This window comes from Tasmannia lanceolata, unplaced genomic scaffold (genome assembly GCF_043159265.1).
Source record: "Tasmannia lanceolata isolate RefF3 unplaced genomic scaffold, GAP_Taslan_0.1 ptg000019l, whole genome shotgun sequence".
Taxonomy (NCBI): Eukaryota; Viridiplantae; Streptophyta; class Magnoliopsida; order Canellales; family Winteraceae; genus Tasmannia; species Tasmannia lanceolata.
The window spans coordinates 8,019,939-8,038,400 of record NW_027518696.1 but is presented as its reverse complement, the minus strand read 5'-3'; the positions used below and the strand labels follow the sequence as shown (position 1 = coordinate 8,038,400).

At 36.8% G+C, this 18,462-nt stretch overlaps 1 protein-coding gene across 1 annotated transcript; it reads right to left on the bottom strand.

Moving 5' to 3' along the window:
- Window positions 1-1,374: 1,374 nt before the first annotated feature.
- Window positions 1,375-9,017, bottom strand: LOC143853159 (uncharacterized). The gene is made up of 3 exons (XM_077362894.1): window positions 7,118-9,017; window positions 6,796-7,015; window positions 1,375-2,834 (listed from the first exon to the last, which is right to left on the bottom strand). Exons 1-3 carry the CDS (start codon window positions 7,908-7,910, stop codon window positions 1,730-1,732), a joined length of 2,118 nt encoding a protein of 705 aa, XP_077219009.1. The 5' UTR covers window positions 7,911-9,017; the 3' UTR covers window positions 1,375-1,729.
- Between the last annotated feature and the right edge of the window lie 9,445 nt (window positions 9,018-18,462).

The following is an 18,462-nucleotide window of genomic DNA, read 5'->3' as shown; positions in this document are numbered from 1 at the left end:
AGCACTGATCTTGACTGCTTCTCGTTTCAATAAATATAAACTGATTCCTACACTTCTATGTAGGCATTGGGTTTTACATTTTTTTTCGTAGTTTTCAAATTAACAATCTTATTTAGGGAAAAACACTTCTAAAACGGGATCCCGTGATGCTAATAAAGAAGGCATGAAAATGCCCGATCGATTAGGCCATTTTCACGAGATTTTTTTTTTTAAATTTGAAGTGATATGAACTCACCCCCTTTATGTTTTGTGGATTTTCTGCATTTGTGGTAGGGGTGCAACTCGGGTCGGGTTGAGGCCAACCCTAACCCAACCCAACCCGAGCCTCGGGTTGAGGATGTCAACCCTAACCCAACCCGCCTCTAAATCGGGTCAGGTTAAGTCGGGTTGGGTTCGGGTTGAGTCATGTTCATATCGGGCCAAATAGAAAAATACAACGAAAAAAGCATAATCCTAGACGAACATGAGAAAACTAGAGGTCAGGTTCGGGTGGGGTCGACAAGGCCTCAACCTCAAATGTGGACCCATTTATGAAATAAAACTTGGTATACATGGTGAGTCCACTTTAGTATGGTACACATGTGAAATTAAATGAAATACATAGAGGACTCACCCTTGGTTTCACACTGTACACGTGAAATTCAGCTGTAAAATACATATTTTGTGGCCATCTTTGGTGTTTCATACTTGTGAAATGAGATACATGGTAGGCCTACTCAATGTATAAAACTTGTGAAAAAAAAAACGAAATCCATGGTGAGCATATCCTCAATTCCTCATTGTGTCACACTTGTAAATGATATAGATTAATTTTGGGTATTAGGATGACTGAGGATAATTGTCTTGGACTGACTAATAGTGGACTCTTTAAATGCCATTAGATGGATGGATGGTAGCCACTCCCATCCTTGGAGATTCATAGAATTGATTGATGAGATCCATGACAGTATAGATGGTCATGCAGTCTAGTTCCAACATGTCCGTCGTTCAGCGAACATGCAGTCAATAAAAGACTGCATGTTCAATAAAGGACCCAATAAAAAGCACTTATGCCCATCAGTTCCAACATGCAGTCTAGTTCCAACATGTCCGCCGAGCCGAACGGAATCCCGTTTTGCTAAGAGCCCTCTTTTATGTATCATAAAAGGGATTTGCGAGGGACCATCGCAGAAGGCATTTCGTAGACCGGCTGTTGCATGTGAGAGCAGCCCACATGGGCTCAGATTTTGTCTTATTCATTTAATCCATCTGAGGAGGCTGCTCTCATGCAACATCCAGTCCGCAAAATGACTTCTGCCATTGTCCCACGCAAATCCCATAATAATTATAAAAAAAAAAAAAAAAAAAAAGTTTTATTCAATCTAGAGAGCATACTAGAATACCGGCGACAACATGTCCCCCAAATGAAACCCAGAAATTACATCCAGCCCCCTTACAACAAGCACCTATATCCTTTCCACATCCAATTTTAATACGCTGATCCCACTCACAATTTTTTCATTAACCAATGTGGTACTCAACCTAAGCAATAATACTGCAATAAAGAACAGCACATACAATAAAAACACATTACTAGACAATGATGTGTCTTACCCAAATGATAGTTTAGTTTACTCGCATCTCCAGCTTTTAAAGAAGAAGCTTGTAACCACGAAGGAGTATACAGGAGGCATTTGCAAGCTTCTGACCTTGAACACCCCCGCTCAAAGGAAGCTGATTTTTCAGCAGCCTATATGCACAACAACCTGTCTATGATCGTCTTCCCTACACAGTTTGTAATCGAATCAACATCTCCAGCTTCTGAAATTAGACTTGTACGTTGCATAAAAGGATAATATGGAGAAGGGGTAGGAGGCATTTGCAAGCCATCGGTGCTTCCTTCCAACATCTCCAACACCATACTCATTGAAGGTCGATGCATCGGATCCATCTGTGTACACGACAAACCAACCAAGATCATCTTCTTTGCAGTCTCCTCTTCAAACCATTCAAAATCTCCCAGTCCTATATCTTCTTGTTGACGGAAACGCTTATAAATCCAGTCTGGTAAATATATTATACTGGAGTTTACCAATTCAAGGTTCTTTCTTCCGGAAACCATTTCTAACAACATCATTCCATAGCTATAAACATCCGACTTATCAGAGACTCTTCCCCATATAATTTCGGGAGCAAAATAACCCATAGTCCCACCCACACAAGTCATCGTCAGAGAGTTAATATCTCTTGATATGCATAGCTTAGCTAACCCGAAATCAGAGATCCCGAAATCGGAGATCCTTGGAAAAAAATCTAAATCTAAAAGAATGTTAGATGGTTTTATGTCAAGATGCAAAATACAAATGCCGCACCCACAGTGTAAGTACTCAAGCCCTCGAGCAATGGCAACTGCAACTTCGAAATGTTTTCTCACCCCAAAAATATGTCTTCGCTCTCTCGTGTAGATGAACTTATCAATAGATCCGTTGGCCAGAAAATCATAGATGAGACATCTTATGGGCCCCTCTGAACAGAAACCAAGGAGACGAATGATATTAGCATGGCTAGTTCTCCCAATGTTTGCAACCTCGGCGATGAATTCATTTTCAACATTCTGGAAGTCTCTTAGGACCTTAACGGCAACCAAACGGTGGTCAGGAAGCATCCCTTTGAACACACTACCAAAACCTCCTTGACCTATTTTATACCTAAAGGAACTGGTCATGGCTTTGATATCTGAATACTTGTATCTTTTTGGACCAAGGTATCCAAAATTCTCTAGAGATGCATCCACCCTGGGAATGTTCTTTGGTTGCTTCCGCCAAAAGAATGCCTTGTTTGCAAAGAATTTCATTCTGCAGAGAAAGAATAAGATTATAACATTTTTGCTTGTATAAGCAAACAGCCTTGAATAAATCCACATCTAAGCAAAAAAGATAAAGTGATTAATCATAATTGGCAGGAATGAGAGTTTCAGCTGTGAGTCTCTGTAAATGTTCGAGAGGTTCTTTGCTATCAAATGTGGTAAATTCACTAGTACATAGGCAAAAATTGACAAGTACTTCACATGCCCAGCTCTATGTAAAGACCTCCATCAGAGAAGGATATTATAACTAGAGAACAAATATTTTGTTCTCCACAATTAAAGAATCTCCATAGTCCACAGAGTCGCAAATTTAAAGCATTGGGATAATAAAGTAGAAATACTCTTAAAATTTTACAGAAAATATAAATGAGCATAATAGTAACAAATAAGTTTCACTGATTATAGTACCAAAAAAATTAAAATTATAGGATCTGAAGCCATGGTATAAGAAAACAAATTCACTTCTATACTTCAATGCACTTCCTTGCAAATCAGCAAAGGAAATAGAACTATAAAAAATATATATTCCTTTTAAAGTGATAATTAATGGAATTTACAAAGGGATTTACAACTTGAATATCGATTAAACACTTCCTTGCAAGTCAACGAAGGAAATAAAACTAGAAAACAAATGATATTGTTTTAAACGCTAATTAATGGAAATTACAAAGGGAGTAACAATTATAATATCAATTAAATTCATTTTTATGATGGTTATTTGGGAAATCAAGGACAATGATCCTTATAGAAGCTTCATTCTCTCAAGTAGTATCTATTTGATTAGGAAACTTGCTTTGGGCATTAGAGTCAATTAACCAAAAAAATTGAATATTTATGCTAATTAATTTCCGAATTTATGAAATTTTTTGGAATCCAATAAACAAAATTTCATATTTCCTAGAACCCACGACGGTGATTATGTTTTACTCCGCAGCAGAAGTCTTTGGTTCCCGCTAAAATATTTATTTCTACTTTATTATTCTCTAAGCATGGATTCCAGAGATCATCTATTTGTAGGCTTTTACAGGGACAACTGAGGTCGGAGACGCTTGTGAGGCGGAGGTCTGTGCAGTGCATAAAAAAACAAGGGTGGCCCAGTGCACGAGGCTCCCGCCATTGCGGGGTCTGGGGAGGTCTGTGCAGTGCATAGGGGGATTAAAATTATTGGAATGAGATACTTAAGTGGGGTGACAACGGAGGGAGATTCCCCCAATGTCATTCGTTGGCTCAAAGGTTCCCTTATCCCTCCTTGGAGATTCGCTCAATTCTTAGACGAAATCCAAGATAGAGTGGAGGGATCATCGTCGATCATATATTCAAACACGTGAGGAGATCCGCCAATAGCGTGGCGGATATACTAGCACGGGATGGTGTAGTCAAGCTGGGGTTGGAGCTGTTCGATTTCCTACCTCTGTGACAGTCTTTTTCTTTTATCCATCATTATGTATTTTTTTCCATGACTTCTTCTTCTCTATATTCCTCGAATTAACCTCCTCGGTCTGGCTTTTCTTTTCTTAATGAAATCTTGCTATCAATAAAAAAGAGAGAATATAACCTAGAAAATGCTTATTTTAGCATAACAAAGGCTTCCTCTTCTACTAAATAGTAAAACCTAATTACAGACTTGGGTTCAAGGATCGGTCGAATACAATTTGAAAAACTTTCAAATTGGAGCATTATGCACGCATTGGAGTATGATATTTATGATGCAAAACAACAATAAAGCCTACAAATCTAGAGTATTCCACATCCTGGCTCACTCATCTTTGTTGAGCATCCCTCTCTTTGTTGGTTGCCTGTTTTGCATTTCAATGGAATTGTTCCCGAATGCATTACTATGACATGAATTTTGGGGATGGGAGTCAACACAACACTCCCGAGACTTTCACCCGATGAAAGATGTAGAGTCATCTGGTACTGGAAATTGGTTTTCATCATCCTAGTTTATGAAAACTAGAAAAAATGGAATTTCGTTGATCATATTTCAAGAACTTTCACGTGGTGTCCCAAAGGGGCTTGGGCGCACTACGTATGATGTAGACTGCATTGGCTGGATATCGATTTCTTTAATGGATCCAGAATAGATAGATATCTTGTCTCATCAATAGGGGATGTCCCCCTTATTATTGATAGATTGCCTCTCTATCCACTCCTACTCTATCGATCTATTAGAACAGATCATCAAATCTATCAATCGATTTGAAAATAGCACGTTCTTCTCGCTTTCGTTCATTTCTGTCATGCCATAATAGCCGTAATAATAAGAAGCAGGCAAAGCAGCTAGAAGCGCTCGCTTCGCGCCCTTGAATTCTGATTCGTGAATGAATTGAGAAAGCCAACAAAAAGATTTGATTCTAACTTTATAGAGCCGGTGTCGCTGCTGCCTGCGCATAGGACCAACCCTGCTCCCGCTCCAGGGCGCTAAGGGGGTTTGGTTTTTGGAACGGACGGCAGTGTTTTGATGACGCCTCGAATCAAGTTTTTGTTACGACATGCTATGTTTTCTCCCCCATTGCTAGTAGGTTGATGGATCGCATGCCCGACACACATGTTTTGGCCTTGTGGGTCCATAACTCAAAATAAGTGACCTAAAGGCCAACACCCGACTAGACATACCCATAGTCACCAGATTCATATGGGCTACTGGGGAGTGGGCAACGATCTTCTTACGATCAATCTGTCTTGAAGCGGTTGAGGAAGCAAATGAGGCTTGGAGTATACATGGAAGTAGTGGAACGAAGTGTCACTTCGGGGAACATGGGTATTGAAAATCTTGAAAACCTCCCAGTTTTGAAGGAATTCTTGCGAAGATGATGGCTCCTGTTGTAGTTGCCTCTACATGAGCTTCGGGTGACCAAATATAGAAAAATGGAATTTTGTTGATCGTATTCTACGAACTTTCACGTGGAATGAAATTAATTATTGGCATAAATCTTCAAACTTTTGGTTAATTCATTTTAATTCTCAAACCAAGTTTCCTAATCCAACATATACTCCTTGAGAGAATTAAGTTTTTATAAGGAATTTTGTCCTTAAGTTCCTCAAATAACCATCATACAAAAGAAGTTAATTTTTTAAACCAGAATTTATCTAGGAACCTGGGCCGGCACTACATAAGAAGTTAATTGATGTTAAAGTTGTTACTCCCTTTATAATTTCCATTATTTAGCACTTCAAAAAAATATCATTTGTTTTCTAGGGGTATCTCATTTGTTGATTTGAAAGGAAGTGCAATGAAGTATATAAGTGAATATATTACCTTATAATATGGTGGTATAGAGTCAAGCCACAAAGAAAAACTTATAGTAGAGGACAAGAGGTTTCACGGATGGAAATGCTTGTAAATATGAGTGCTAAAAAGCGAAAAATAGCAAAACATGTTAAAAGAAGAGAAGCATAATTTATAAAAACGTTGCTCAATGAACAAGGTAATGGCTATATTGAGAGGAGATCTTCAATGAAGAGGGGGGAAATTCAAGGTCGCGACCAGGTCTGAACAATGAAGAAGATGAGGAATGACAGCCCTACATCACGGCTAAGCAGACGAGAAGAAACAAAATAATTGGGGTTGAAGATGACGAGGAATGACAGCCCTACATCACGTCTAGACAGAAGAGAAGAAACAAAATCACTGGGGTTGAATTCCGATCTAAAAAATCTTCCAGTTTCAAGTGTTCAAAATGATCAGAGCTTTCTGGTTTGCTTGTGTTTTTAGTTGCAGGAGTTTTCTTGTTGTAGGTTTTGAGGCGAGGTAGGTTTTGTCATCCGCGTGTATTTATACGTTTTAAATTAATTCTGGGTCTGGCCCAGAGTCTCATCACTCTGGTACAAAAAAAATCTCTAAGCATGGACTCTAGATAGATATCTTCTGTATGGGGTCACGGCTAATTCTTGTGATACTAAAGAAAAGTACTTCAAAAGTTAAAATCAACCAGGTAAATGTAGCATACCTAGTAGGAGGAACTTGAGGAACCCTCTGTCCCTGGCTGTTCCTATTTTCTTCATTCACGGCGATCTCCTTCAGCTGCTGCTGGTACTGGTGATCGCTTCTAAATTCATTTTCAACAGTGACTTCTTCTTTCTCTAACAGTTTCTCCTCTTCCATTTGTTGAAGAAACATTGCATTTATTATTAATGAATGTGCAACGGTGCCTCCAAATCCCAGATTACCTAAGGGAAAAAAAGAAATATACATGTGAGAAGCTGAAATATTACCATGTTCACTTGTCAGCACAAATGAGCATTCTACGCTGCTATGAGATGCATCCTTACCGTTATTCTTCCTTGATCTGTTTTTCTCACTATTTTCAAAACTTTTGGTTAGTGCTTCTGCAATAGTAACGCGCCTTGGTGGTAGATAAGTGGAAGCCTGAGCGACAAGCTGATTACTTTCATCTTTATCTTGAATTGCAGGACAACTGTGAACATGCTTTGCTTGACTACTTTCACACTCTACACAATTTTGGACAAAAGTCTCAGATACCACACGTTGCTTTTGTGCATGTCTATCTTCTTTAGGTGTGGAATTTGAATTCTCGGGGCTAGATTTTACTGTCTTCCCCTTTGGTGCATGCCTATCTTCTTTAATTGTGGAATTCGAATTCTCAGGGCTAGATTTTACTGTCTTCTCCTGAGAACCATATGTTACTACGTTACTTGGATTGAACTTACAGATTCTTGTGGAATGCCCTTGCTGGCAGCAGTTCGAGCAGTACGAAGTTAGATTCTCATAGTGTATATCTTGCCAAAACCCTTCTCCTTCAATTCCAATCCACACTCGATGAGGGAGCTGCATCAAAAGACTGACTTCCACACAAACTCGTGCAACATTGGTTCGAGATAAGATTCGTGTCGGACAATCAATTGCGAGAGCTCTTCCAACTAAAGATGCTATGGAGAACAAGACATCCTCTTGGAAGAAAACCACATTGAGGAAAGGGAGTTCAATCCAAACAGCAGCCGAAGAAGGATCTTCTCGTGATGGTCGAAATTGAGGAGTCCATTTAAAAACCTTCATCAGATGGCCTTTAACCCACCATCTGTTTCTGGCCCATATTCGTATCATGTCAAATTCGTTGTCTAATCTAATGAAAACATGGTGATGATCTAGTAAAGTAACGGAGCAACTGCCTTTAAGTTTCCACCACTTAGCAACCCATTCTTTGATATGGGCCAAGCCCGGCCATGAACGGGGAAACTTCCCAACAAGGCAATATTTGAACTTCTCAGCATTTGAAGTAATGACAGAGTCCTTGAAGTATATGGCAGGCTCACCTTTGTAGACAGAAATGTTTGGAGGATTGTGGGCTGCGTTCCCCTCTGCTGTTTTCTGATATCCGCTTTGATTCTTAAGGGCTTTTGCATAGGAGAAACAGAGTCCATTAACTGAAGGCTTTGGATCATTGGGAAGAGGAGAAACGTTGTTGGGGATATGAGCTGCAGTATTCGTCTGATCCTGAATTATTTTCTGACACCCATTTCTTGAATAGCTCTTGTGGGTATTGAGAATTGGTCGATTTGTTGAACGCTTTGTATCACTGGCTAAAGAAGGAATAGATTTTGCAGTAGAATTATTGGAGATTGTTGAACACTTTGTATCATTGGGTAGAGAAGGAATAGGTTTTGCAATAGGATGATTGGAGCTTGTAATCTGTTGTTGTTCAGAGGCAGAGAAGGAGAGCAGTGTTGTTTTGGGAACAGAAGGTTCGATTCACCCAATCCTTGGTGGACTCCTTTCTATTCTCAGTAGTGATGGGTTTCCACTGCAATCTCTTATTCTCTCTTTGTGGGATTCTCTTGGGGGATTTACGAGTTCCATGAACTTCCTCCATAGCAAAAAACTAGCACCATACACTTAAAAGACACCCTGTTTACAAAACCCATTTGCTCTTTTAAAGAAGCAGATGAGATCCCGTTTTGTAGGTAAAAACTGGTGGTGGTTCAAAGTGGTGAAAAACCTACGCGTAGAAGCCCAAGGAAAACGCTAAGAAGTTTCCATGAGAACTTTTGATAACTTTTACTCTCAGGTTTCGTCTTTCGTCATTGATTTCATTTCGCTGAAACTAAATAAAACATAATATGATTAGGAAGATGCATCTAATCCTGTACTACTAAAAGGGAAAACCATCGAAAGTTCGTCTGCGCCTTCTGCTTCTTATGTCTTCCCACAATGTCCAATTTCTCAAGGGCATATTAGCAATTTTGCTTCCTACAAATACCTGCAGAATTCCTGCCACATGTAATCCTCCCTATGCCACGCGCTTTTATTACCGAAAGGGAAAAGAGAGAGCCAAAATGGGGTCAGAAAAGATAATAGTACAAATTGTGCACAGCTCAATAAGTCAAGGAAATGTTCTTCTTTCTATCTTTCTTCCACTTTCTTTCAATAACATACGCAGTAATAAATTCGCCGCTTGAAAGAAGAATACAGCCCCCGTGTTCTTCTTTCCCGCGGGGGGGGGGGGGGGGGGTATATTTTTCTTAGGATCCAGTATTTTTCAAAAGAGTACAGTGGGGCCAGTATTTTTCAAAAGAGTACAGTGGGGCCAACTTCATAGGATGATCCAAACCGTTCATTTGTTAGGCCACGACGTAAATAGACTGCAGCCCGTGATCATATGCATAGGAGGATCTTAACCTTCCGATCTATAGATGTTTCTATAATGTGCGGTCTGACTATAGATCGGAGGACTAAGATCATCCTACAAACTTGATTTTTGGGTTACAGGTTACCGCTTATTTACACCGTGGCCCCAACAAATGAATAGCTTGGAGATCATCCTATGAAGTGAGCCCTACTGAACTATTTTTGAAAATTAATGGACTTAGAGGCTCACAGAATATAAGACGAAAAAATCTTGGTTTTTCTACCTCAACATGAATGATGGTGTTTTATCATAAAATTAGGGGCTAATTTTTATTTGTTATTTTTATGCCCGTGGTGAAACATTTTTTTTTTAATTGAATGGCCTGCCGGTGGTGAAACTGAGATGTGGATTATCTGATTAAAGTTTGCGTGATAATTTGGAAAGAAAGGGCTACACAAAAGTCACTTTTACGATCAATGGTAAGAAAGCAGTTTTTAGTTCATAAATGACATGTATGTGAAATCAACACCGTCGATCTTGTAGAGCATCATGTGCCGCCCCACATAATCTTCGTCCCATCCTGAACGGACATCCCATGTGTGAGATAAATGATTACAAAAATCAACAGTTTAACATTTCTTAGGGGAACCCAAATGAGGCTTGATGGATCAAGGGCTTAATTATGATAATCCAATCAAGGTGTTCTAAACCACATTTGGTAGGACTTATGATTCCCTTTCGATCAACGGATCTGATTGTGTAAATAATGCAAAAGTGGGGCCCAGTTAATATGGATAAATCAAATTTACTGGCTTTTCGTCCTAATAATCCAACAAATCCATTATTGCAATCTAAATCTGTATATCATGAGTTAATTAGAAAATTTTGAATTGTTATATATGAACAAATCTAGCTAAGTGCCCCACCTAAGTACATATTTAAGCTGCAAAAAATTGGTTAGAAATATTTTTATTTTATTTTTATCACCAATTGTAGACACCCCATTTTGATCGAACCTTAATTAGGTGCGCTTGAACAAAATTCTTCCAAATCAAAGACTTAGTGTCTTAAATTTCAGCATAGAGTAGGTTAGAGTCCTAATTAGGCCCCTTTAGAATTTCGTCAGAATTCGTTAACATTTGCCCAGTGAGATGAGCGTGGTTCGTAAGACAGTATAAAATAATGTAATAGAAGGGGGGTATTTTATCCGGTTTAGGGGTAAGCTAGATTAGTGTATCTTGCTGTAGAGGGTTGTCCCTGGGTAACTAAAGGAGCGAATTTATTCCTTTATTTTCCATTAGAAATTTTCTTGCGGACTACCCAATTTCGTGAAAACTCAGTGTTAAATATTCAGAGGGGCTGTCCAGAGTACATTTAGGGGGTGAAAAATTATCGAAAAAAAATCTATAAATAGCAGTGAGGGTTTTCATTAAAAAGAAAAAAAAGAGAATTTCATTTTTCTTTTAGAGAGAGAGAGAGCGAGAATACTAGAGAGAGAAACTAGATCTGATCGTCTTCTCCGGCAAAATCGCCGGAAAATCTGAGCTTTCCGATCGGATTTGCACTCCGATCACCTTGTTTTCCTCCCTCATTACCTTAGTTCGTCTTATTTTCCTTTTTCTTTCACTATTTCGGCTCAAACCCTAACCTTTCCTGTTTCTCTTCTCCGGCATCTTCTCCGGTGAGCTGGTCAAGCTCCGGCCGGCATATTCCTTTCAATTTCTTCTCTGTTCTTTATTCTAGCAACTAATTTCTTTGTTAAACCCTAGATTGAGACTTTAAACCCTAGATTTGATTTTTGCTTTCCTCATTTGGATTCAAAACCCTAGATCCGTGTTTGCAAGTATAATCTTCATTAATTACTGCAGATCTTGTTGGAATCTAGCAATTTCTTGATAAATCAGGTCGTTACTCTTTGAATTCCGGTAACTTTGCTGGAATCTCACCGGAATTCAATCATTTCTAAGAAGGTGGAGTAAAGGAGATCCAAAGCTATTGAGGCATAAATTGAGGGAGAGAAATAGAGGTTGCAGCTGCTAAAGAGAAGAAGGCAAGAAGTAAGTACTGTCAAAAGAAGGTATTCATCTTCATCATTCCTTCCATTTCTGTTTGTTTTATCTCTCGTGTTCTTTATTTGGTCCCTAGTTCCAATTTTGTAGGTTTTCTTTTAATATTGGCCTCTGGATATAATTTGGATTCTCAATTTCTACTAATGGGAAGCTACAAGCTTGTGATGTTAGTATTACCACCACTTGTCATTCACACAAATTAACTCAATCTTGTTTTGTCCGACTTCCTTTCAAAAGCTATTATAGTTTTCAAGTGCAAAAGCATAAAAAAGGGAAAAACAGGTAGGTCAATATGTCAAGTTACATTGGAGAATTGAAGATACAAGGGATCATTATATTTGTTCGGTGGATCACTTGTCTTTGTAGAGCATGGATGTTAGCTTATCTCGCCATCATATGTTGTTATCTCGTTAGAATTCTTCCTAAAAGACAAACAAAAGTGTTGTAATTCGGTTGTAGTTGAATTCTTGTAGAAAGATGATAGGAAATTCATGAGGCTAGCACTTTCTGCACTTTCTTAATTCAACATTTTTTTTGGGGCTTCCAATGTACATACTTAATTGGCCTAGTAACAGATATTATAATGTAACGAGAGGGGTGATTGTTACCAGTGTGAAAACGTGACTAAGGTCACATTCACGCTGAAGGCTTCTTTAATTTTTGAACTATGCTGATTTCTTTGATTTTAAGTGACGACTAATATTACTGTGAAAGTTGTATGAATGGTAGTAGCCTAGAAAAATCTATTTTACCCCCACTTCTTCATCTGAAAAGAGGGAACATTCTGTAATATGTTGCTATGGGTATATTATTCCCTAGTATATAGAGGGCTGAGATTTATTTGCTATTCCTTACTGTGTTGGCTGAACCTGGTAATGTCCAATAGCAGTTCTTTCTTTGGTTGTTAAGGTATAATGGTATTTATAGCAGCTTATTTATTTATTTATTTTATATATATATATATATTTTTATAGTTGATGAGAATATTGCCATGCTTTAGAAATTGTCTCTCATGGTTATAATTTCACAGTTAAAAAAAAAAAGAAAAAAAGAAAATGAGCTCGATGTCATCTACTTTTGTTTTCTTATAGTGCTTAAGGAGTTGTAATGTAGTAATTCTTTATTTTGGTTGGAATGAAATACTATAAAATTTCTTAGCCTAAGTAGGATAGAGTTTTGGTTGTTTCTTGGAAAATTGAAACAAAATTTGAATAGGAGGTTAGTCTACGATGTTAATATGTCAGTCACTGAAATTAGCACTGCCGTGCCTTATCAATTTGATAGGTCTGATTTGATTCTTCTAACCTTTGAGAGTTTTTAGAGCTTCAAGTAGTATTGTTAGAACAGAGCTTTTTGGTTAGAATATGCCATTTGGATTGAATTGATTTTTTTTTAAGAAAAAGGGGATTGTTAGATAATAAAGAGTTTTGTAGCTACAGAAATGTAAATGAATAAGCATAATAGGTTTGAATGAAGAAGAAAATGATGAGTTTTTTTTTTATCACTGTCACTTGCTTAACTGGTATTTGGACTGCTGTGAATAACAATTGGTATGTATTTCCGAGCTAAAAAAAAAAATAGTTCATATGCTAGTGCCCCTTTTAATGAAGCATAGGAATGTAAGTTTCTTTGTCAGTATAGCTCTTGGAAGTTGTAGCCCAATTTCTTTGAGCTAATTTCCTTAATACTTTGAACCATTTTTATCATTGAAATTCTTTAGTTCAGTTTTACCATTACGTTGCATAAACTGCTGTTAATAAGAGAAATGATATGTTGATTCAAAATGATTAAGTTGCTGTGTGAACATGATTCCATTAATTATAGGCTTGCTCAGATTTTAATCAATTTTTAGTTTTCAGCTTGGGCCTTGTGAATGATTTAGTTGTCTAATTGATTCAGTTGAGATTGAAATGGAATTAATTATCATTGAAAGTACTTTAGAGGTTCAATATTATGTATTAGCTATATTTATTGGTAATAAAAGTTTGGTTACGCTCAATAGTTGTGGAAAATATACATCCATATGTTGTCAGTTGTGTTATTTTAGATATCCTCTCATGTGGGTCATAGAGGTTTTTATGAGCATTATAAGAATGCTTTATCTATGGCTCTTAATTTCAGTTTTACTCAAAGCTACATTCCATCAAAGCCTTTGAATTCTCTTTTTCCATTTTCCATGTGGTCTGGCTTAGAGTTTATTCTCATTTTCTTAAGTCTGTTTGTTTTTAAAATTATTCATCTTGGATAAAGTTCCACTAGCAATTGTAGAGAATAGAGATATTTTAATAAGTGCAATGTCTTTTGGAATTTAGGATTATATAATAATGATATTATGATAATGCTCAGAGTACATGTTCCGGCATTTAGAGTTCTTTGTGTTAGTATATTGATTTTCTCTTTGTTAGTCGAATTAGTTGATAGGTTTATTTGAGAGTTCGGATATCTGTTATAAGCTTGGGTTATCATTTGCACATGAACCTTATTGCATGTTTGATCTGTTGGATTCCTAAGTTTTCAGTTTGTGATCTAAATGGCAGTCATGTCTGATATGGCTTATCTTTAAATAATTTTTTTTTTTATTCTTCAAATATATATATATATATATATATATATATATATATTTTTTTTTTTTTTTCTATGAAAATTAATGTCGTCCCGATTGCTTTTCAATAGTTACTTGATTCATTTTTTTTATTCCTTTGAGAAATGGTATTAGTAAATTAAATCTTCTTATGCTCGTAGCTCTTGGTCCACTTCCTTCAGTATTTGGCCCATAAAAAAAATGATATCAAAAGAGTATTATTACAGAGGAATATCTAATAAAGCAAGTCATAAAAAAAAATTGTTTTGATTTATACTCTTATCCAATTGTTTTACTTTTCTATGTTAGTCAATAATGAAACAGTTATCAGGGAGGTTGTACCTACTGGCTATTTTCTCTATCAGCAGAGCTAGATGATTTTTGTCTAAAGTAGAAAATCATTTTATTTTCATAATATGCAAGGTGCCTGCTTCTTAGTATCATTTTTTTTGAAAATAGTAGATCTTGATATGGGTCGAAGGTCTTAAGATTTATTGCTAATTAGTTTATCATCGTTATATCTCATGAAACTGATTGGAGTAGAAGGCTGCGGTAGTCCTTAAAAGTATGGCTGGATTGATTCTATTTTGTGTAAGATAGGTTTGTTGGTTCAATAGTATAACTAGAAATGATTTTCATCACAACTATATATTATCCTATACATGATCAAAGTTTTTCAATAGCAAGAATTCAACTGTTGGGTTTTAAGGATATCAATGTTACATTCATTTAGTAAGTTTTGCTCAGTGAAGCAATTTTAGTTCATTTTCTCTTAAAATAAATGTCCAAAGTTTTATTGTTTGGGGGAGAATATTTGAAATTCTTTGAGGGACAAGGCTGAAATGCAAATATGGTTGGATCAAATTTTGATTTTCTCAGGACCCGAGGAGTAGAATTGAAGGAGAAGCTGAACACATTTTCGTTAAAAAAAAAAAAAAACACTAAATATTGTTAGGTTTTTTTTTGTTAAATCGATTCATTAAAATTAATCTGTCTAAAGGATATTTTGAAATTTTAAGTTAACTGTGATTCTTGAACGCTAAGTAAATTGATTTGGTTGATAAATATATTTCAGAAAGTATATTTTAGGTGACATTATTATCTCTGTAAAAAAAATTTTTATGTTGGATTGCTTAAGTCTTGTGAAAATAATATGAAATTGATTTATATTGGCTAAGAATTTTACCTGCTTTGAAAATCGCATGTGCATTGAGGTGTGCAGGGTATTTGATATGAACTAGTCATGAAATGCATTTTAAGAGCATGATCGGAGTATTGATAATGGTCTTCGTTTATACTATCCAAAATTACCAATGAAATGCTCTTAACTAGTGTTTTTGTATCCTTATAGATTTGATTTTTTTTTTCTCTTATGGACATTGTCATTTTATTTTTTACTGAACAGAGCATGAAATTTATTATACAACTCGTCACCATTCATAGTGTGAAAAATTGAAGGCTGATTCGAACAGTAAGTTGATGGTTAAGATGAATAATATAATTCCCCGGAGTGTTTTTTTTAATCATTTTATGAATGTGTTCTTTGTTTGAATATGATAGCTTCATTTTTTTTAGATTCTTATCTTCCAGAAGATTTCCAGTTTATATGCAGCAGATCCCCATCGTTGTAAAATTTTATAGCGACCATGAAATTTAGGAGCTGGCTTCATATTTGCTCTCATATCAACTGTGAACTGTTTGTATGGTTGCAAGCAAATAAACAAAATCCCCAATCTGAAATTCTCTTTCAGTTCGATTTTGATTTACCATTTGTTTAAGAGATTAATTGTTGTTTGCATTTGCTGTCCTATGGATTTCTATACTCTGTAAATATGATTTATGTTTATTTAAAAAAATAATAATAATAATAACAATTGTCCTACAAGCTTATGCATTTCATAATTATAATTTGGACGAGTTAAAAAAAAAAAAACATATTTGCTGTCTACCAATACATAGCTGCTGCCCTATATTTTTATTTTTATTTTTTAATTGTAATTTAGATTGAGTTAAAGAGCATATATTTGTTCCCATCCTTAGGAGACTTGCTCAGTCTGAGTAATGCTTTGCTTTTTATTTGGTAGACGTTCCAAGTCTTTCAAATACCTTTAGATAGAGTTTTTCCCTCTTTTGTTTAGGAGACTTGCCCAGTCTCGTTGATCCTTTGTCTACATCCTTTGTGTATAGGAGGCATATCATGCCTCATTTCTAGAGCCCCCATAAGAGACAAGCCTTGTCTCGTTTAGAGAGATACCCATAGGAGACATACAGTGTCTCATTTATAAAACCTCCCCTACTTGTACTTCAATTTGTAACCTCTCTTTAGTATTTTGTGGTTTAGAGGTTTATCCTTATAGAGTAGCTTAGTCTTGTTCAGGTTTGACTTGTTAGGAACCTTATCCTTCCTCTTTTACTTTAGATTTCGGTTACTTGTTTGTGGTTTAGTTCAAGTGTCTTTGACACTAGTTTGCTTGTTCGGGGTTTCCCCGTAGCTTTAGGGTTTTGCCCTAGTTTGTTGCTTTGTATGTTCTCTTTAGGTCTTTGACCAAAAGAGTGAAAATATTTTAAAAATCTAAAAAAAAAAAAAAAAACTTGAATACTTTGAAATCATTAAAAATCTCAAAAACATTAGCAACTTAAAACATAAAAAATGGTTGATTTACTGTAAGTGTTTGATAGGTAGAGAGTTCGTTTCGAACTACGTTGGCTTGATCCTCTTCCACGAGGTACGTAGTGCAGCTAGGGATTTATATCCCAAGTCCAGCCAAACTTTTGTAGATAGCATTTTAAATCTTTTCAAATAAGCAACCTTTAAAACCTTCATTTTCAAAAGATCTTCCTCTAGAGTTAGGAGTTTCTCCTAGATAGAGAGTTTTAGAGTTAGGTTGTGTCTTTTGATAGGTTGTTTGTTTGTTTGCTTGTTGTGTGCTTGTTTTAGAGTTAGGGGTTTGTCCTAGAGTTATAGGAGCGCCTCCGTCCGGTCAGTCGGCGATCCACATCGCCGAGTGATGACTAGAATAGGATACGCTAGTCCACCTTTGGTTTTCCTTAGGAAATACAGTTTAGTTACACATAGGTTGTAGGAACCACCTGCATTAGCTTAGGGCTAATCTGCATTTAGTTAGGGCATATAGGGTGTCCTAAAATTCACAATTCACTGGAATTTAAATAATCGTACAATAAACTTTAATAATTGGTCTGGTCTTTTAGATCGAGTTTAGGATAGAGGGCTAGGTGTCTTAGACATCATAGCTTAGAATAGGCGCGAAGAACTACGTTGCCTTGATTCTCGTGGAGGCGGGGATACGTAGGCTTCTTTGGATGAATACCAGACCATCCGAGGACTCGGGCTAATGTTTTAGAGTCTTAGGATTTATTATGTTGTTATTATATGTTTTGATGTGTTTTCTTACTTTCTCGTACTGAGCCTATACCTTTAGCTATAGCTTGCATGTGTTTGTACATCAGAACTTAGTCACCCATTAGGCATGTCACTCATAACCTAGCTTTGCTTAGGTGACACATTTTTTTCATTTCATTTTGTGTATACTTATTTCTTTATCCTCAGGAAATGCATGCTTAAGTAGACGATTCCTGAGAATTGGTCCTATTTCATATGATTTTCGCCCGAAACTCTTCGAATTTAATAATAAATGGCATAAGAGACCAAGTGCTTGCACTTGGACGAATTGGGGGTGCTCTCAGACCTTCTCCATTCGTAATCAGGCACGAACCCATATATATTTCTGGTTATCCATGGTATACAGAGCATATTTTTGTTTAAAGGATCCATGGCCGTATACCGTGGATGGCGACTCTGAGCTTGTTTAGGTACGTTTCGAATCCGGACATGTTCCCGAATCGAAAGGTATCTCTTTTATATCGCCACTCGTGCTATGCTATGAGGGTGGCATCCGTTTCGAGAGTTCCTTGGTAGAGCTCTCCATTCACGTGGATGATCCAAAGAGGCCGCTGGGGGCTCGTCCCCCACCTCTCTCCCGGATCGGGGTCCACACCAATTAGTATTGATAAGTAGAATTTTTAAATGTTGTTTGCGCATGAAGATCAGTATTTTTCAAAAACGTGTAGTGGGGGCACATTTCATAGGATGATCCAAGCCGTTCGTTTGTTGGGCCACAACGTAAATAGGTTGCATCCCTAGATAATTTTGATAGGATGATCCTAATCCTCTGGTATGTAGAGGGACTGAAGCCTCTAGATAGGCGTGTTAGGATCATCCTATCGAAATTATCTTCTGGTGCTGCCTATCTTTGTGGCCCAACAAATGAACCGTATATATCATCCTATGAAGTGAGCTCCACTATTTTTTATAAAATACTGGACTTGATGTGATAACCATATCACATTCTTGATCATCTG

What these genes read in the sequence shown, in the direction of transcription:
- LOC143853159 (XM_077362894.1), bottom strand. Translation starts at nt 7,910, where the DNA reads ATGATACGAATATGGGCCAGAAACAGATGGTGGGTTAAAGGCCATCTG. An exon ending in CAGATCAAGGAAGAATAACG is followed by an intron (nt 7,016 to 7,117) that starts GTAAGGATGCAT and finishes TTTTTCCCTTAG; the next exon opens with GTAATCTGGGATTTGGAGGC. An exon ending in CCTCAAGTTCCTCCTACTAG is followed by an intron (nt 2,835 to 6,795) that starts GTATGCTACATT and finishes CTTTCTCTGCAG; the next exon opens with AATGAAATTCTTTGCAAACA.